This window comes from Acanthochromis polyacanthus, chromosome 2 (genome assembly GCF_021347895.1).
Source record: "Acanthochromis polyacanthus isolate Apoly-LR-REF ecotype Palm Island chromosome 2, KAUST_Apoly_ChrSc, whole genome shotgun sequence".
NCBI classification, from domain to species: Eukaryota; Metazoa; Chordata; class Actinopteri; family Pomacentridae; genus Acanthochromis; species Acanthochromis polyacanthus.
In genome coordinates, this window is record NC_067114.1 from 24,249,285 (window position 1) to 24,271,052 (window position 21,768).

Here is a 21,768-nt window from a genome sequence, read left to right on the forward strand (position 1 = left end):
CTTTGTGTGTATGTGTGTGTTTTGCATTGTGTGTTAGTAGAAATGACTCCCATTTAGCGTCTACATTTGCAGATGAATGTGGTGGCTTGTTTTTGTATTGCTCATTCACTCTTATGCATATTCCCTATCACTACAGTAGATCAATGGAGCAGAACGCATTTCACAGTGAGACAGTGGGACCAGCCACGGTTGGGTTAATCACAGTTAGCGCTTGCACGCTTGACACATAAACATGGTCTGCATGAGAGTGGAGGTTATCCAGTTTGAAACACTTGGCTGAAATTTGTTATGATGCAGCTTTCAAGAAGAATAATATGTATGTAAATATCAATCAACTAACTAAACCAAGCATTAATTACTATCTAGCATGTGATTTAGATCACCAAAGTTTTTACATTTTCTTTATTTAATACTAAAACATACCATTTCATAAAAAAACTGGAGCTCATGATGCAGTCCAAATGTTTTTTTGAACAGCTACCATAGTCCATGCCAGAGATGTCTGTAGTAATGGCTCACCTGTGCACACAGGTTCCTCTTTTGCTTCTTCAAAATATGAGCAGGGACTTGTACCTTTCATTCTTTCTCCCAGCATCTCAGCTTGTTGCTGTATAGCTTATGCATGTAGCTGCCGTAGGCTATGCCATTGCTGACATGTGTCTCCTCAGAAATGTAAATACAATACAAGACAGCTGTAACAGAGATACCACACAGAGATGATGTGATACTAGGTGAGTTATTATACTGGATGTCTTATGTGGAAAAGCTGAAAAATGATTGTGGACTCTGCCATTAGTGGAGATGAGGGTGATATTATCCAAACAGCCTGAAGGTCAGACATTGTCATCTGGTATGAACAGGCGAAGAAGATCATCCTGTTGAACTGACTATCCTATGGGAGGAGGGGTGTGATGAAGCCCATTAAAGGGAAAATACTAAATACTAGGAATTTGTCCAGGCGTACATGAGTGTGCAAGGAGAGCTTGCTGTCAAAGCTGGATGTGGAGGCCTCCCAGTGCAGTCTATGCTGCTGATGCTCACTGCACTGGGAATATCAGCAAGATGAAGGATAACAACTGTATGCAGCACCATAGAAGCAGCAGAAAGAGCTTCCTGCATTCTGTGGCATAATAGGGACATGAGCAGGAGGTCTGGAGCTCAGAGGGGGTGATGTAATTGCCAGCCTGTCAACTGGAAGGTCCAAAAACATGGTCTTTGTGCCGTTGTATGTGGTCCAGTTAGTGGTGATAGAACTGAATAAAATCTAATGCCCAACATGAACTAAAACTTAATTTTGATTGAAGCAGCAACCAAAGACAAACCCCTTTAGGTACTATATCAGTAAGTCAGCATATATACAGCTGAAACATTTTTACTTGTAGATGAATGAATTTTTATTAATCATCCATTGAGCTCTGTTTGACACTGAGAAGACATACGCACCCTTTATAAGACAAAGTTATAGGTTAATGTCAGTGTGGTTAGTGTAATTGGTAGCTTATATTTACAGAATCTAAAGCACATCTCTATGGACTTGCATCATACTGTGGTATTAGTAACAAGCAGTGCCGAGTCCCTGTGCTGCCGCCAGAGCAGACAGCACTTTGGATTGTGAGAAACAGCTATGTCAGTGCAAACAAACGTACATTTTTATTAAAGCTAAAGTGCCAATTTTCTCCAGCTATTGACTCTGATGACTTTAATCAGTTAAAGGAAGCCAAACGAGCCGATGTGGATGATAAACTTTGCGAGGTAATTGCTTGCTGCGAAACAGCATAAACAAGACTTTTGGGAGTAGTTAGAGCGCTGCCTCTGCCTCTGGCTATTGCTAAGATAATAGCTTATGGTTTAACTTGGATTTGGAAATTAGACCAAACCAGAAGAAGCAGCAGAATTTCAGACGTAACTGACAAAAAATGAAGACTCAGGAAGTGCATTGCGGAGATTGAAAATCCACACAGTACTTAATATGTTTTATTCATTATTGGTTTTCTAGTCGAGAAAGAAAACTCATCGAATCAAAATTTCGGTAACGACCTCCCTCCCGATTTGATAGACTAAGATCCACTTGTTAGTGTAAAAAATGTCTGGGCTTTCTAAAGATGGATATACACACACAGGCTCCTTTGCATTGAAGTGAGCTGTCATGATGTCAATGTGGAAGGCGGCTTCCAGCTGTGGTGAGTGATGTGTGCTCTAATAGGTTGTGCTTCACAATATGTCACAGCTTCAATACAAGACGCTCAGCTGCGGTGAACTGCAGGGAGGGAAGAGGAGCCCAACTCTGCTCTCCATTTATCAGATCTGTCAGATGATGGATAGCAGCAGACTATAGGTGGAGGTGACGCTGGTTTATCTCAGTCATCCTTCACGTTGTGGACACGCTGCAGCCACTGATCTCACCATAGCCAGCCATTTGTTGTCGTCTGGAAAATTCTCTTCACCTGAAAAAACTGTGATTGTTATTAAAAATAGTTAACAATTTCCAACTGATTCTCCAGTTTTGAAGAGGTGACTAAATTCAACGTGAAATTATCTGGATCCTCAGGGTTGTCTGTCTGTACCACCTCAGTATATACCTTAGCAAAAACAAAAGGTAGTGTCCCCAAAACTAACCAAACCTTTTGAAAACTTATTAGTCTTCAACCATGCTCACACCTGTATGAAGTTCCATGTCCTTAATCATAGTGTCAGCACTCGGACCTTCTTAGCATTGCTGATATTATGCTGATGCCTATTTTGATATAATGGTTATTGTATTAACCATCTTAGTATAGTGCTTAAGCAAATGTTTGCCAATTACTAGCAAACTTATTGTCTTCTGAAGTTGGTGGAAATGGTATTTATTTTTAACCAATGAATGATGATGGCACTGCATTAAAAATGCTTATTGGTGTTCAGAAATTTCACATAAAAGCTTGCCTGGAAAATCCAGACTGACTTTATTTATGTATTAATATAAATACAAATAAAGGCAGTCTGGCTTTGTGATGACAGGAGATGATTTCAAAAAGGAGGGGCTTACGAATGCAGCTTGAACGAGAAAGAACCAATCAACGTAACACGGATGTGACGCACAAACAAATCGACCTTGAAGTCCATGTAGTCCAAACAACAATGGCATGCAGCCGAGAAAGCGTCGCGGTGAATGATTACTGCCGTTTTTGTCACAAAAATCTGCGAATACATGGGGTACTCTCAAGTCCAACACTTATTTTTGAAAAGGCTACGCAACAAAAGACTCCTTCCGAACAATTAGCGGTGTTAGGAATAACTTTAAATCGGAGCCAAACCAAGTCGGTGCGTATGTGTAAAAGTTGCTTAAATTTACTCACGTTTGGAACGGGATTTTACTCTGTACAAACAATGGCCAGAAGCCGAAAGTAACGAGCCATCCACTGCCTCCTCATCGTCGGAAACGTCAAGTGAAAAGAGGCAACGGCTAACGGCATCCAAAACGCCAAGAGACCACAAAAAGATTCGCTTTGCCCCCCCCCCCCAATTTCACTGCTCTCCATCCATCAGTCTTGATCAGTGTTGTGGACTGACAGATGGACTGATACTGCTATCTGTAGAGAATTTCAGGATTTCATGCTTTCCTCTTTTATGCTGTTTTAGACTCAACACCGTTGGGTTTTGGTATGTTGAAAAAGACAAAATGAACACTTTGGGTTAAGAATAATTTTAATGGATACGAAGCTTAGACTGAATATGAAGACGTAAGATGCTCCGCGAAATCAACCATAGGTTTGCTGAAGTGCAATTTTTGAATCTCAGTGAAGAGGATCCAGCCTTTTGCATCCTGGCAGTGCCTGACTCCCCCTATCTCCGGACTTATCAAAAAATTTGAAAAGAAGCAACATATACAATAGCCTAGCTTAGCTAGACTGTATTCCCGTTATAAGGGATATACGGGAATACAGTCTAGCCCTCCTCCATTGACACATTTTGACAGGTTTTCAAGCTCCGAGCAGATCAGACCGAACCAATCAGAGCACCAGAGGCGGGAGTTAACGATGCGTCATCTTCAGGGCCGAGATTACCCATCTAACACTTGTGCACCTCCCGCATACAAACAAAATGGCGACCGCAACAGAGCGAGGTTTCTCTCGTGCGCTTTCCTCTGTTTTGCACGGGCTGAATTTGTCCTTAAAACCTCAACAAGAAGCAGCTCTTAAAGCTTTTCTTTTTTAAAAAGGATGTATTTTTAATTCGGACAGGCTGTAGGATAGAATGCGTAATGCTGCCCTCCACTGTTGAAAGGGAGAGCTTAGATTTTCCTCAGGACCCCTGTACGGCGAAGGAAGCTGTTAAAACTACAAAACATCATGGCGGAAAGGCAGTTGTTAGGTCGCTTAGTGATTGCGTCACACATGTGTTACGCTGATTGGCTCTCTCCAATTCAAGCTGTGATTGGTAGTCCCGCCTCTGGGCTAGATTTGGTTCAATGGAGCAGTTCCAGACTGACTTTATGTGTATTTGTAATACACAATATAAAGGCTGTCTGGTCCCCAGGCAACATATACAATACCCTCCATAATTATTGGCACCCTTGGTAAAGATGTGTTCTTTCGCTTTTAATAAATTCAGTTTTTAAAAATAATATAGGACTACAATGAAAAAAGAGGAAAATCCAATCTTTAATTTAAGTGCATTTATTCAGTGGGGAAAAAATCACACATTAAGAAATAATTCTTTTACATCAAATCATGTGTGCCGCAATTATTAACACCCCTGATGTTAAAACTTTGTGCAACCCCCTTCTGCCAACAAAACAGCACCTAATCTTCTCCTATAATACATTTTTCTACAATTTTCAGTGTGAGAGTATACTTCTGCAATAAAAATTTAATTTATTTTAAGGCTTTTAGCACATCTTAACCAGGGGTGCCAATAATTATGGAGGGCGCTGTAAGTAGACAGTTGTCACAAATGCAGTAATTAGCTTTATAAACCAGCTCCGTTCTTTGTACCAGGCTGTATACATGTATTTTTGCTCTAAAAATGGGCATTTTAACTGTGGGGTTATCCAGGGAGCGACTCACATTTTGGCTATTCAGTGAACCACAGTTTTTACCGCTTCTGCATTGGCTCTAGTTTTCAAAACTGGAGGTTGCCGCTTGCTAAGAAGTAAGAAAAACACTTGTCCATTGCAAAACTGGTAAAGCTAACTATCAGCCATCTAGCTGGGATCTTTGCCTAGTCACATTTAAAACTGCTTTGTTGGCTCATACTGACCAAACTTTCTGTTGAGCATTTTTGTGCTGCAGATTGAGTCTAAGAGTATGGAAATGACACAGCTGTCAGTTTTTCGGAACCGTCAACAAACTTAGCTGCAAAGCATTTCCTGCTACTGTTTTGCACCTCACATTCCAGCCCAGCTCGGCCAAGTGGAGCATTAAATTTGACCAATTAGCTTGAGGTTCATCAGGGCAGGCGTGTTCAGTCTGGCCCGCGGGAAATGGACTGAAACCTCTGATCAGCAAACAGAACCATCATTGTAGAAGTTGTCTAATGATTATTGTTGTGCTGGAAACAGAGGAAATGTGTTTTCTGCCCGCTTCATTGTTCTGTTGCAGTTTTTAGTAGTTTTTTTTATTTCACTCTTTTCCAACTGATGATATCTTGCAGCAGTACAAGGCAGAGTTAAATAGTCTTACAAGGAATCACAGCGGAGGTGCTATATAGAACGGCTTGTCTGTGTCTAACCAAAAAACCATTAGGTTTTTCCTGTTCGTTCAAATAAATACCTGGTTTGGTATATGAGCACTGGAGGAAGAAAATCCTCTGCTCATAGGCAGTGACAAATGAAAGCTGAAGAATAAAAATCTAATTAGTTTTCTGTCACCATAAATAACCACAGACCTGCTGGTTTGATAAACATTTGCATTCTATGTGCAGTTTACTGACTCTGCATTACAAGACATCTGGGTACTGAAGTTGAACATTATATTGAACTAGCAAGCTTGCAATGTTGTCTAGTGTTTTAATTTGTCAGTTTTGACTTATTGCAGTTTTTATCGCTCTCTAGTGATCTGTATGTTCTGCTTTTCAGGGTGAATTTATCATTTATTGCACTCCAGGACTCAACTTCCCACTCATTTAAACAAGGGCATCCTTATGTCAGCATGCCCTTTTAAATTGACTATAAATTTGCCAGTGGTTGGGCAGTAAAAGAGATGAATATTAACAGAAAAGTTTGGGCAACTCCTGTAGACCCAGCAATGTTTTCATAATCTCTCCCAGAGAACACAGAGAGAGATTTAATTACACAGATTCAACTTGAGATGAGAAGATCTCCAACAGCCACCAGCCACTCAGCCAGGCTTTAGCACTGGAGGATGCATTACTGGCAACCTGTTGCTTTGGCAGAAAGATGGAGGTGTATGTATGTGTGTGTGTGTGGGTGCCCATGAATCTCTGTTATTGTCTTGTGGATGTTCAAAGGGGAGGGTTTCAGTGTTTGATGGTGTTATTAGGACTTCCACTGATATACTGAGACTATAATGGACCTAAATTAAAAATGGGAGTCTAGGGCACTTGTATGCGGCTCACCTTTGCTGAAATGAAATGGTGTTGTTTGATTTAGTCCCTTTATTATTGTTGCTGTGATTTGTTTGTTTTGTTATCACATCTAAGATGCTATTTTAGTGGCTTTTCCTATTCACTGGAAGTGTCAAAATCTTGACACATTCTGTAATTTCATGCACAATTAGTCAGCTGACTTAGTGGATTTATGCAAAAAGAGAAAATTTTGGCCTACAAATATCGGAGTGGGTCCGTTGTTGAAGGCAGCTTGACAGGGACAAGCTATGATTTTATCCGTCTGTAAATGTGTAAAGGTCTGTTGTTTACTGGGCCACTGTGGATCCTGCACTGGTTTAATTAGGAGGCACTGTGGTGTTGCCAAGCTGCCGCAAGTGATGGTATGTCGGCTACTGCACCACAAATTGGCTGCCTGGACTGCTGCACTTTCTTTTTTCATTCTTTCTGTATTTATTTATGTATTTCCCATCTTCTGTCTCTTCCTCAGACCTGAATCCTCAGGAGACTCTGCTGCATTTTTCAGCACGTCGAGGTCTCTTTCGTGTTACGCAGTTCTTGTTGCAGCAGCCTGGAGCCAGAGAAGCCCTGCGATTGTCCAACAGACAAGGCTACACTCCGTCTGCTGTCGCGGCATTACGAGGACACAAATGCCTCCATGAGCTCCTTACAAAGTAAGCACCAAGATTATCCTTTAATAATGAGCAAAGGCTGTTTTGATTATACAGTTACAGAAAAGTTATTTTCAGTTTTGAATCAAAAACAATCAAGTTAATGTTTTACGCCCTGACTCTACAGAAGCAGGCTGTTTTTCAACAACAAAAGGTCTGTCAGTTTGTCTAAACTGTTCTCAAACTTTGTGAAAGCTTTGAGTTTCAGTGAACATTGCCCCCTTCTCTATACAAACAATTGCATGTCAATGTATCAGAGGTCACATAGCGTGGTTCCTCCTTCCTTTATATGAATGTTGTTTGTTTGTTGTCTTCACAGAACAATAGAAGTATTCAAAGAGCATCACCATGAAGCCACGCAGCAGCCTAGCTTAGCACTTTCAGCTGCAGTTGGATAGTTGAGGGCAAATTGAAAAGTTTTGTGGGTTGCCAGTATTGTTCCGAGACAATTCAGAGTGATGGGAAACTATTTTGCAACACAAAAACCTTGATGCTGTATTTGCTAACCTGTCATGGTTTCGAACATCTCACTGTGCACTTCTCTGCGTTATTTCAAACACACAGCAGTGTTAGCTCTGCACAGTTTAATGACAAAGGGACCTATATGTTTAATTTAGAGTTGCAGGAATTATCATTTGTAAAGCCTTCTTTCTGAGTGACGAGTGAGGTCAAATTCTCTCATTCCTTTATAGTGAATCATTTAACTGTGGATGAAAAAACTGCTTTATAGTAAATTGGCTGAGACATAGCTTTAAGTGGAAATGGACCACTTTTATGTCTTTTAAGTGCTCTCCTTATTTGTTGCAGAATAGTTTTCACTTAAGTCAAAATGAAGATGCCACAAGCTGAAAGACAACTACCACTTAGTGAGCGTTCCTGTTGCCAAGCTTGCACTGAAGTTGCTTTACAACCTCCAGCCCTCTCTTTATGTGTTGGTAATTACATTTCCCTCTTGAAAAGTGAAGTCACTTGCAGCCTGGCTGGTGACCTCAGCCGCCGGGGCTCAGAGCTAATGCAATCCACCCAGGATTACGCAAACAGATCTCTCTGACTGGGAGGTGTCTCCCCTATACAGTGCTATCTTTATGAAAAGAAACACTGCACATACTTTACCTTCAACACTTAAAGCAAATGCAACAAGGAGGGGATAGTTTCTTGGAAATCTTATCAACTAGGAGTGGTCTTAAATAGGGTATATCGGAGTGTATTTTACTGCTGGGAAGGAAAGTATCATTTTTGTTGGACTGGCCACAGTGTCTGGACTTTTCTTTTTTACATTTACTAGATACTTGATGGAAACTCTATAGGTTTCTTGATTACTTGCTAAACTCCGAGAATAAAATGGAGTTTAAAACAGTTAAACTTTTTGGATCATTGAAAGAAAACTAATATGGACTGGCTGTTCAAACCTTCTCTCCAATGCAGTTCTGTTTTTTGTTAGCCAATCTGACTACAGACTCTTCAGGGTGATCTAAGTGTTTATTTCACGGCAGGGCTGAGGCGGACGCTGAGACGGACAAAGGGACTGAGACTGTTCAGCTGGTCTCTACGGACGCTCGGGTGTTTTGCCACCTTCCCAGACTGAACACGCACACTCTGACGCTGAACATCCACCCTGGGCACGACACTCCGACCCTTCAGAACAGTGTGGAGCAGCTGTTGCACTTGATACGCCATCTCCATGCCAAGGTGACTCATGCCACCTTGCTCTTTTAGCACGCTATCTCCATTCATATTGGCTTTATTTAGGAGCTTTGCTGCTGCTGAACATTGTTGGATTGTTTATCTTTTCACTGGCCTCATTTTTTAACCTTCAAGCTTCGTTTGTATAACCAGTGGAACACCTTATGCAATCACAGAGTTGGCTCTTGATAAGAACTAGAGAGCAGCTCTGTTGGTTTCTGTAAAGGGAAAGCTAACATTTATCCTCCTCTTTTTCTGTATTCTGCAGGGACTTTCTGTACTGGAGCTGCAGTTTGATTCTCTGCACACTGCTGCTGAATGTTTTGATGGTGTAGAAACGGAGCTAACCTGTCTGGAGCGACTCCAGCAGCCTGCTACAGCATCACAGTACTTGGACACAACAACTGAAGGGAGCAGGGCAGAAAACTGCCCACTGGAAAACAGCAGCACTGTTGAATGTGGGCCTGGTGAGAATGGGAATGCAGAGAAAGACAGAGGTTTGCCTGTGAGTACTCCAACATCTGAAATACGCCCCCAGGAGCATGGCCTCGGACCCCCTGAGGACTGGGTGTGTCTTAGTTCAAACACTGAGGGAGATCACTGCCAAGCAGAGGAGGAGGGAGAACGGACTGTTGTTTCCACCCAGAGTTTGAGTTTGTGTGGCAGGAGTGACGGAGCACCAAGTGAGGCCGAAGGGGAAAGCGTCACTGTGGGAATCCTGCCACCAGCAGGTTGTGGTAAACAGGCAGAGGAAACTGATAGAGGAGAGGCTGTGATCCGGGAAGGACAGGAGGCCAAGAAGGGAGAGGACAGATCTGAGCAGGAAACAGAGGACAGTACTGCCAGGAGCAGGGAGGAGGAAACCAACTCAGAGTCAACAGACCTCAAAACGACCAGTGAAGATACGAAAGCTTCAGTCATGGGTCAGTCGCCATCGTCAGATTGCTCCCAGGTTTCAGACACGTCTGATTCTGAAATGAAGGAATGCTGCCAGGAAGAAGGGAATGTCGAGAAGGAAGTAATAAAATTTCACCAAGAGCTCGGTGACGGACTCTTTCTAGATGAAGACAAAATACAGACTGAAGGGTTAACAGACCCTCTGTCAACTCCAAAGGACCTCCCCTACTCATCGCTGATAGAGTGTGGTGATGTAATCAAGGAACCTAAATCTGCTGTTCCGTGTCTCCTGATAGAAGGCCTCCATGAGGGGGAACCTCCACCAGACATAAACAGCCTAGAACAAAACCAGGAAACAGCTGGTAGGGATTACGCTACAGAGCAGCAGTGGGGCTTGGCTACAGAAACTGGTTGTCATTCTGGGAATTGTACTGGAACGGTGAGTAGTAAAGAGCTGGATGGTGAAGATGTAGCTGAGCCTTCTGGATACAGTATTGAGAATTTGCCTGTGGATGAACCTGAAAATGTACCTGATTTTCAGACAGCTGGCATCTCTGTAGAAGAAACACAGAGGGAATCATTTAACTGCGAACTGTCATCCGAAAGGATGCCGACTGAAAGACGCACAGATAATGATTCAGGCATGGCCCATGGTCTCTCCAGTGATGATGATGGTAGTTTCAGATCAGTTGGAAGCTCTACATCAGAAATATTTCATCCCACTCAGGATGGTGGCACAACGGATGATCAGGACTTGCTTCAAACCAAGGTAGCAGAACTGTCATTGGGACTCAAGATTGAAGAGACAAATGATCTAAAACCCAACGACGGCAATGAACATTCTGTAACTATGGACGCAGGGCTCCCCTTGGAGCCTGGCACTGTTAGTGCACCAACAGTGATGGAATGCAACCAGGATGGCACTGATCCCGAATCACAGCTGTCACCCAGCGTTCAGACAATGGAGCCTTTGAATCACGAGGGGGCAGAGAAACTGTCCTCAGAACTTTCCAAAGAGGATGTGTCGTTAAATTCAGTGTTGTTGGAGAGTGAGGACGCAACGGCAGTGGAGGTTGACGAAAGTAAAGCTGGAGAGATCAACGGCTGTGACCTGAATGTAGGAACTGAGCCTTCTGCGTCAGAATTGGACAGTGGGGTCCTATTTGAATCTGGCGTATTTGCCACAGAAGAGAGTAAAGCCATTAGCCCAGTTGAAGATGTTCAGCTGAAAGAGACCAGTGATACATCTGTGGTGGTAGAAGCAGAGGACAGTGATATTTGCGTGCAGTTTTTGGTACAGGATAATTCAGAAATGACAGCAGAAGAGATGTCACCTGAGAATGAGATCACTGTAGATGGAAGTCTTTTGGAGGTAGAACCACCTTGTTCGAACAGTGAAGAATCCACAGAACCTCAAATTGAAAATCAGATGACTGAAAATCCAGAGACTCATGATGCAGTGGATGGAGGCTTGGAGAGCTGCAACAGTGCAGTCCAAGGTGGGTAAACACAAATTAATTTCAATCCCTCTTCAGATTTATTCCAGTTCTACACACTCATATATCACAGGGCAATATGTTTGTCAAAGTCTTATGCCTAAGCAAATATGCTAAATCAGATTCAGTCCTCTTCTGGTGATTAATGGCAAAAGCTCCACAAAGCTAAATGCCATGTAGATCACCATAATTGTGCTCACAGAGGTTTTTAGCTTTTGGGTGACATCCTGTTGTGATATATTGCTGTTGTGATGGCATGTTATGCTTGGTCTTTATGCTTTCCGGGGGCCAATTGTTCTTCTAATGAAGATTTAGCATTTAGCTAAAAGAAAGATTTCATTATTACATTTTCAAAAAAGACGTCTTTACTCAATAATTTCATCAAAGGTCGACGTCAGCGCAGTAGTTTTGCCACTTTAGTTCATGCTGGGACAGTTTGTGAAATGTTATGCAACAAGAATGATGGAGCTGGTTTATATTGTTGATACTGTAGGACATGATTAGTCTGACAATGATGTAATTTAAATTCATATGTTCTGTGTTAGACATGCACATTCTGGCTACAGTATGTCAGCAGGCAGGCTCAGTCACATTACCAGTGCATGTGAGCAGGCCAGAAGGCTGGGTTTTGTAAAACAAACATACACAAGCCAGCTGATGTGAGTTTGGAGCAGGAAGTGAGAACTGCAAAGTCTCTCGTCTTTAAATGGACTTCCAGCACTCCTCTGTCGGCAATTTTCACTCATCTGAAATAATTGTACTGGACCCAAGTCCAATAAAGAGAGGTCAAGGGCAAGGTTAGGGCTGTGCGTCACACAGAGAGTGGGGTGTCATTATGAATCAGTGGATGTATTTACAGCATGACAGGGGCCTAGCATCAGGTAATATTATCAACTATCAGAGACAAGCTTTCTGTTGTTTCCTAGTTTGAGTATAAAGTCATGAATATTTAATCTAATCCTTGTTAATGCCTAAAAACAAAACAAAGTCATTATTTCTTTTTTATGGAGAGTAATTTGTAAGACTTTTCATTTCCTCTAACATTCATTAAGTCTTATTGACTTATGCAATCATACCATGATAAATTCCTTTAATCCCTCTCATAATTATGTAGTACCAGAAACTGGACCATTTGGTTTCTGTTTTTATCATCAAAAAATGATTCACTCTTTTCCATTCAAACGTTAAGTGAAATTTGTCTTTTAACAAAGTTTTACTCGTAAATTAATACAGACAAGCTGCTACTTCACTTCTGCACACAGCCTGTAACTGATCAGTACATCTGCAATGAATATATATTAGACCAGTCTCAATTCCTTCTACTCCAAACACTTGCTATTGATTCCTGTACTTGTAAGATTTACCATTGGACTGATTGCATTGTGTGATGTGTGTTTCTCCAGAGGTGGATGTCATCCAGTCTGAAGACACTGTAAATGAAGAAAGAGAGGAAGAAAATGGCCCAGCAGAGGGAACAGACATCACCACGGTAAGCTTAAAGTCTCTGTTGTTTCTGTCTGCTATCAAGCTCTGCTTTGTTGTTGAGGTTGATTAACACCAGTCGAAGATGCCTCTTTGTTTGTTGAGGCATTTAAAAACCCTGTGCAACTTTTGACATAAAGATGTGAACCAACACACAGCAAACATGCAGCCAAGATGAATATTTGTTGAAGACTATACCATAAAAAAACAATAATAATACATTGACAGGTAGAGTAAACAGTACATTGTCGTGATGCAAGACAACTTTATACTTGTAGTTTGTTGTTAATTCAGTCAAACAAGAACAGATCTCTCTGATGACATGCAAAGTTGAACATGATTCAGCTGACTGATTTCTAATGTATCCAGTTAAAGAAGATTTCAAGAAAATTTAAGCTTGCGCTTGAGTACAATCTAATTAGAAACATGCGTGAAAAGATACATGCAGGTCATGATCAATACATTTTAAGTGGACTCCCTTAATTGCTAGTTTTACTGCTGTGTTTTGGTAGTACACACAGGTCATCATTGCAGGATAATTGCAAGGTTTTGATATTAGTTCAACAGTGACAGTGTTTAGCATTGTATTAGAAATGTAATCTTCTTTTTAAAAAGATTGGCAGGAATATGCAGGGTGAAAAAATACACCAAAATATTGAAGGAAGATGGAAAGGCAAGATGTTCTTACAAGCAGCTTGATGTGCCAACTAGATATTTGCAGAGATTTCAGGAGGAAAGCTGTCTGGAACATTCTTCCCTTTGAGTAAAGTCTTGCAGCTTTGCCTGGTTTTTGCATTTTTGGTAAGTGCAGTCATTCAACAAGGAATAAATTACTCTTTGAAGTGTCTTTATGTAAGATCTATACATTTGAATTACTATAAAATCTTACAAGTTTTCTCTGCTTCGTCCGGTGGGAGACTTGTTATGCAGTTCAGTTACTAAGCACATGGATGCGATCTGCAGCAGATGAGGCTTTACTCTGAAATGTTGCTGACTGACAGATTCCTCCGCAGCCATAGACTGGAGTGGCTCAGCTTATTCCTGGGTTGTGGTTTAGGTCAGTGGCTTGTTCTGAATGCCAGATGTTTGACTGCAGAGGGATATACACACAATGTGCAGGACTGAGGGGTCGCCAGCAGAGGGAGATGTAAGCTAAATGGCGTCACTGGAGTTTTTTTTTTCTCCTGGCCAGTTTCATGACCTGCCATTTGATTGTGAATCTTGAATTTCTGTGATAAGCAAGAAATTTAGACTCGTGCTCGTGTTCCAACCTTTCTTTGGCATTTTAATTTACACTGAATAATAGTGATACTGATATGCAAAATAGGTTAGACCTTTACAACAAGAATACAATTAATATTATTGAAAGAACCATAATAGTGAAATATCGTGATTTAAATTACACTCTCTGTATATCATAGTATGTGAAATGGTGTGTAAAATGAAATTAAAGTTAAGAAAAATGTATATAAAGTGTTGCGAAAGCTGAAACTCCAGGTGACCTCAAAGAAAACAAAGCTGAGTGGTTAACAAACAAAACAGATGAAAAAATGAGCACATATGGCTAACTCTGGCTCATTTACAGTCATTTTTCTGTATACTAGTGAGCATTGTTGCTGCCGAATGAGTGAATAAACAAAACAAAAAAAATAGCCAGAATCTATATGGCAGCAGAAACAACTAGCTGCATGAAATGACATGCAAGGTTAATGAAGTAATTAAAACCCCAAAGAACGTGTCGGTGTTTGACAGCATGTAAGCTATGTAGACAGTAGATAATTCAGTCCTGGATGTTTCTGTATGTGTGACAGCCTTTGCATTTTATATTTCATATTTTATTTTCTTGTAGTTAGCCAATTGGCACAGCAGCGCTTTGACCCAATGAACATTCAGTGCTTTTCAAAGCTCTGAACATAGTTTTCATCAACAATTGTGACTCTGTTGGAATGCAGAAAAGCGTTTAAGAAAAGAGAATGAGATCAATTTAGATTAGACTCATTATTTGGCAGGTGGGATTCGTATGAACAGAGGCATGTAGCGAGGGCTGTAAAAGAGAACAAAAAGTAAAATGTGCTTTTGTTGAGGCTTTTTTGATAAACACATTTGGTGACCAATGTTGCTGTTATTATTATTTGCCACAGTATTAATAACCCAAGTATTTTTTTTGCTATGTTGAAGACAAAGAAGTATTGTGTTGTTACTCAATTTCGTGTTATGTCACAGTGCGGTTTGATCAATAAGATGTTTCCATCCACTTTAACTCTATTAGTGTGCTTGCTTTTATCATGGGTGCTTCTTAGCTGCTTTGTTCCTCTCATTGAACATAGATAAAACAGGATACTATTCCTGGTATAATGTAATTCTGAAGTAGTCTAAGGTAAATATGAACGTAATTTAATTAGTTATTACCACAGGCCACTGACTATTGAAGGCAAAATGATACACAGTGGAGACATTTTGTGAAAAAAAGTAGAGTAATGTTAAGTCAGTGATGGAGCAGGTTTATTCTTGTACTTTGTTTTAGTATGAATCTGTGTGTGCAGTTTCTCCTCTTTAGATTGTGGAAAGATGGTGCAGTGCAGACTGGGAGGTTGTTCATGGAGTCATTTAGTTTTTGGCTTTACTCTTCACTCTTTTCAGAACGGCTTCCTCTCAGCCACTTTTTAAACCACCAAACAGTAGCTTTTAATTAAGTTCATATTTTTTTTTACCAGACATGGTGCTTTATTTACATCACTGTTCTCTCCTTGAACTATTAAACGTGGTGCTCAGTGAAGGTGAGAGTTTGGATTGGGCAGAGTTTGTTTATGACTTCAGGGACCCACACCTTTGTGCTGTTGGCCAGCTAGGACCTGGGACACTTCAGAGACAACCCACAAACTGCAGACACACAATTACATGAATCTATATGTCATTGAGTGTTTGATTACCAAATTGGTGGGAGCTCAACGTTTTAATTATATCTGCAATATGTCCTATTTGATTTGTTAGTTGTGACTAAAATTGTTATTTTTAAGGACCATAAGACATGCAACTGTACAACATCAAGGAGCAGCCATGAATCAGTATATATACAGATGATTCTGTTGGCTCTTGTCCAGCAGTAGGCACATCTTTACATTTTTTCTGAGTTGTATTTTTTCCTCTTCCTACACAGAGAGAGTGATGCATAGTTAAAATATAAGGGTCTTTAATTTCTTTAGACAAATTATATTTTTACACCTCTGTGCCAGTGAAAGCTAGAGACATTATGTTTTCAGCTTGTGGTCCATGCGTCCCATTCTCATGAGAGAGATCTCAGAAACACCTTAAGGGAATTTATTCAATTTATTTATTAAATTTGGCACTTGAGGCTGAACTGATTACATTCAGTGATCAACGATCACTGTAATCTCATGAAAAAAAAACTAATTCTTTTACCATAACTCAAGAATTCATAGGCTAATTGTGACAAATAAAGGGAAACATCACAGTGATGACATAATGTTCTGCACAGACACTTTTCTGGCTATCAATCAGCATCGTAACTCAACAGTGAATACCATATTTCACATTTCACTGGATACTTGGATACTGAATTGGTAACACTAATTTTGTGTGTCCACCTTAAAACGTTCATGATTGCATAGATCTCCTGTGCTGATGTGTGTAAAAGCGTCCACATTTTATCATTTGCACCTTCTTTGCAGCATCATTCATATCTAAAGAATTGTGTACGATCATGGGAAAAACTTTGAGTTCTGTCAGAATCAACTTCATTGGTTAGACACTTCAAAGTCTTTGCTGCATTTAATATTTGATGTAAACAGTAAGCTGACATGGATGTAACAGAAAATTGATTAACTGATGGAGGCAGACAGCTGTGGAGCGTTAATTCTACTTTGCAACTGTTTAGGTGTGAGCGTACGCATATATTCCACTATCTGCATACGTGTGAGGACATCTCATCTCATTCACATACAGTTGTATATACAGCAATGCGTGGGCTTTTGCTGTCCACCTTGTTTTCTGCATGTGTGCTCATTTCAGTGTTTCCTGTACGAATGGCTACTTTGCCACAGGAAAATGAATAGCTTAGGAAAAAATATTGCCCTTGAGCTTGTTTGGGGATAAAAGATTAATCAGTAACTTAATATGCAGTTAGAAATAATTAGGAACTGGAAAATGTATTGCTCCTCCGAGGCGAGAGCCAAAACCGACGTCTGTGAGCAGTTCCGTTTGTCTTTCTGTCTGTCTGTCAGTAAGATTACGTAAAAACTACCAAGCTGGATTTTGGTAAAACTTGGTGGAGAGCAGGAGCACAGGAAGATTAAATTTTTAGTGCAGATCTGAGTCGCTTTAGTTAAAAATTGAGATGCAGTGTTTTGGCCATGTTGGAAGATGTGCTCCCAGAGTGCCCTGCTAGTGTCCACCAGAATTGTATCATATATGATGTGATGATTTCTTTTTCTCATTCTATGTTTTCATTTGTGATTTCATATACACATTCCATGCTGTTGTGCATATTAATTTCAACTATATGGCCTATACATAATGTTGTATTTAACATGGGGGCTAAAATCTGTACTGTGATCTTGGCATTATCAGAAAAAAGTGCAATCCCAGACTGTGGCGCCTCACAGATGGCCTCGAGTACATCCTCATCCAGCAGGGGGTGTTGAATCTCAAAGGCATCAATTGTGATGATTGAATCACATTAACTGAAGTAATAATGCCCTACTGTCATCTGTCATGCTTTAACAATGTAGTACTTTGGATGACTGATTCACAGGGTGAGAGAGAGGCATTCACAGCCCTACGGAGAGAGAGAGAGCAAAGGCATGAGTCAGGCAGAGTCAAGAGAGAAGTTTAGAGACGACAGAAGAAAAGAAACGGGAGGGAGGGAGGAAAAGAAAGAGGGAGGGAGTAGAGCTGGAGTCTGGTAGAAGGCTGCCTCTGTGGCCAGATGTGAAGCTTAGCAGACAGACTCAGCCCTCCTCAACAGTGTTTCTCCTGGATTTTAACCTTCTGTTCAGTAAACCTGCTTTGGATATTTAAAGGAAAATGTACGAACGACACAAGCGGAGGTACAGTCTGTGTGCCAAAGGAGAGAGAGCTGTAGACGTGGTTTTGATTAAGGTAGGCTACCTATCCGCACTTTCAAACAAAGTTGTTTGGTATGATAATACTGCTAGTGCCGCAGTAATAACAGTCATTTGAGCAGAAGCTTTGAAAACAGAGTTGTTAAGGTGCTCCAGACATATAAAATATGAAGGCAAAAGCAATAAAAGCAAGGTAAGAAATAAAAGCAAGACTCAATTCATTAAAGCAAACCGTAAAAGGGAGGTGAAATATAATTAATGGCATTATTACATGAGATTACAGGCATTAAATGGAGATTCAGGAATGATTTAGATGCTAAAGGTCCACAGACAGGTCAGTTTTAAAGGCCCGATCCCACTTATTCTTAATAACGCTTCAAAAAAAATCTATTTCTTCAGCAAAATATAACCATATGAGTTACAAAGTGCGTTAAATGTGCTTCAACAAACATGTAGTCATCTAGCAGGCATGTTGTGATGGCTTTCATTGTGTTGCACCCTGGGAGATGATTGCATGGTTGTTGATTGTGGCCCTCCGAGCAAAGAGTACTGATTATTTTGGGGTGGAGTGTGGTTTCTGGAAGTACGCTGCATGAGTATGCTGTATGTGACACCAAGACAGATGCCTGCACTCTTTCCATCTCTGTGGAATAACGGTGTATGAAACTTAACGAGGCTCGGGCAGTTTAAAAAGTCTTTCCAGGTTTATTTGGTCAGTGCTGTGGGAAGTTGTCTGACAAACTATACAACTAAATCAGCAGGTAAAGTCCACTGAAAATGTCTCGTTATACTGTGATTTCTTTTTTTTTTTAAATATATAATTTTTACCGTAAAGGTTCTGTGTCCAACCATTTGAAGTGGGAGCTCGATGGAATCTTTCTAAATGGGATCTTTATAGCACCCAAAACTTGTGCTATTTTAAGCCCAAATGGCACTTTCCCTGCACAACATATATAGAGTCTTTATAGCATTTTTCCACTGTGGGGGTTTCTCTTGGCTGCAGGACAGCTGTTAGTCCTGTTAACTGCTTATTAAAGTGTTTGCGTCTAATGTAAGTAAATATTAATCATAATAAACTCTCATTCAGTACAGACAGTGATTAGCCTGCTGCAGGCCAAATTTTCATTTAGGCAGACAGATGGATCAGATTTCACAGGTTTACACATGCCTCCGAAAATTATCTGTAATCCCTAAACTGGTACACTAGGGCAGGACTGTTAGATCTGTGACTGCAATATAATGCCCTTCCTTTAAGTCTCTAAACACAAGTTGTGTGGCTAACGTGAGTTAGTCACTCCACTGCACTGGTCCAAACTGAAGTATCTCAACAACAACTGGCTGGATTACCATGGCATCTGTACCCCCTTTAGGATGGATTGCAATAATTTGCACTATAACAAATCAAAATTTAATTTGCCTAATTCTTTTACGAACAGATATGAAAGTAATGCCATTCCCATGAGCCGAATTTGTACTTGGTGTCATGTGCCCAATGCAGTAAAGCCAAGTAGAATTGTCACTGGAACTAAACTTTGGGAATGGACAATGATGAAACTATGCACTAATTAGATTAGTAAAACAGACTACAGAACCCTTGAAATTGTGAACAATAAAGAGGACAAAGCTAGATAAATGTAGGATAGACAACAAAATAAGACTAGACTGACAGCTCAGATTGGAATATTTAATTCTAAGAAAAAGACCCAGTGCTTGATTATTTCCTACTGATTGAGTATTGATTTAATCCTAACATACTGGTGATCACATACTGAATGCTGGCATATTAATTACCGTGCATAAACTAAACCATCAGCTACACGGCAGCAGGCATTTGACATGTCCCATGACTGTCATACTGTCTGCTGCTTGTGACATCCAGATGTAGGGCAGGGCTGGAGAATATCTATGAAGAGGATTGCTCTGGTATATGTAACACCTCTCTCTAGTCTATTGTCGCTTTCTAAGCTTGTCCCTAATGTCAGCTTTTCTTTTCACCAGAAGGGTGAAATAGAATGGATGTGTATGTGAGTCTGACATGCAGAGAAGCAGAGAAAGTGAGAGAGATACGGTGGTGTGGGAAAAAGGCAACGCCAGCCTAACGGTTTCCTCTGGCCTGGGATGGAAACAGGCATTTAGCCAAATGACTTCATTCCACCCAGCGCTTCACATCCCAACATCTCTCCTGGCCTGGAGTCACAAAACACATCATCATCACTCCACTGACTGAGTACAGTAACTGCAAAAAGCCTTTATAGCAACTAAAATAGTATTGCATGATATGCATGTGTGTATTCATACATGATTTGATAGATAGATGGCAAGCATGCTCTCTGAGCTGGCAGGAAAAACAATTCTCCAAATCTGCTTTTCCTTCTTTGGGCACTTCTGTATTTCCTGTAGCTTTCTTCATTATTTGTTGGTTAGTCAGTGTTGAAACCTCTTCACCCATTTATTTTTTAATGTTAATCTCTTTCTAATGTTAATCTTGAAAGAAATTATTCTGATAACAGTTCAAGACCAAGTCCTTCTGCCAGTAGTTTATCTCCAAGGTGCTCCAGACAACCGCCCTATCCTCAGGTCTGCTGCTCGGAGGCCTCAGGGATCAGGCATTTGACAGCCGTGGCATCCTTCAGTACTGCAGACCCACTCTGGCTGCCTGCCTGTTTAGAAACAAGGCGGCAGTCCAAGTCCTGCGTGCCCCTGTATACACACACACCATCCCGCCTTTTTTATTTTTAAACCAGATGTGTTTTTACTGGGTACAGTTTAGATTCCCCCGGCACTGCAAATATGCATTGGGCTGTTTAGAATCTGGGCTGCCAGCTTTCAGATGGTGGATCGGTTCCTCGCTGGCTAAGGCCTGCAAACTAGCTGGAACATTGGTTTGATGAATATGTGACTGGCTGACTGCTTAAATGTATGGCTCTTTGCTTGACACCTTGTGCCTGTTAGTGGACAAAATATACTTGTGCACATATCTCTGACTTTTTACCTTTCTTTGTTTGTCTCAAAATGTCTGTAACCAATCAACTGCAAGGCGATTTAGTGTTGACCTGGAGTAGATGCTTTTCTGGATATAATAATCACACATATGACTCAAGCATTTAGTCCTTATTGAAATCACTGACTTATGTGGCAGTGTCAGGGTCACTCTGCAATATTCATCACTGAAGTGAATTAGAAGTTAAGGGTTAAAAGGTGAAGAAGCAAGAAGTCGATGCTGCGACTGAAATCAGAGATGCTTCTGTTGTGTCCAGACTGTACTGTACTCATTATTTCCTCAGTCATAAAGGCACCATTCATCGTTTTACTTGCCACACACTGCCAAAATGAAGGGAGCGCATGGGTAATATATCATTAATAGCAGACATTTCCACTTCCCAGGAGAAGTGTTCACTTCATACTCCATCATGCCTAAAAGTTCAGTTCTTTGTATAATCAGTGCCAAAACACACTGAAGCGGTCTGGAGGCTCACAGTGGGTAAACAGTATATTAAAACACATAAAGCTGCTGCTGCTTCCTTTATTTTGGCTTTAATCTGTATTTTTATCACAGTCCTTTGTTTCTGTTTCTGAAGCTCTGCCGTCACTGTTGTCGTCTAAGGTTGAACCATGTGGCCTTTTCTGGTTTGTTGCAGTCACTGGCAGTCATTTTGCTTCTGACCAGAACCTGTGCATGCGTATATGTGTGTGTGTGTTTGCCTGTGATTGTGTGCGTGTGTGTGTGTGTGTACTGGCACCCTCTGCGACCAGCTAATCTTTCCTCGTCAGCGTGTTTGTTCTCTCTCAGCGGGCTCTGTTTGATATCTGAACACAGCTGTGAGAAAAGAACAAGCCTGTGCGTTCTCTGTATGCATCTGTGTGTGTGTGTTTTGTGTGCACGTGAGACTTGATGAGGGAAAAAAACGGAGCACA

The 21,768-nt window shown here is 40.8% G+C and overlaps 1 protein-coding gene across 5 annotated transcripts in view; it reads left to right on the plus strand.

Annotated features, from left to right (window-relative positions):
- The window catches only part of LOC110961144 (A-kinase anchor protein 13), a 110,397-nt gene that overhangs the window by 32,897 nt on the left and 55,732 nt on the right, over positions 1–21,768 (plus strand). For 4 of the 5 annotated variants that reach the window (XM_051940936.1, XM_051940946.1, XM_051940952.1 and 1 more), the window contains exons 6-9: positions 7,034–7,217; positions 8,708–8,903; positions 9,166–11,293; positions 12,694–12,779. In XM_051940936.1, the coding sequence (XP_051796896.1) occupies positions 7,034–7,217; positions 8,708–8,903; positions 9,166–11,293; positions 12,694–12,779 (2,594 nt within the window). Of the gene's footprint in view, positions 1–7,033; positions 7,218–8,707; positions 8,904–9,165; positions 11,294–12,693; positions 12,780–17,690; positions 17,891–21,768 lie in introns of those variants that run through there. The other variant, XM_051940960.1, reaches the window with a different exon arrangement.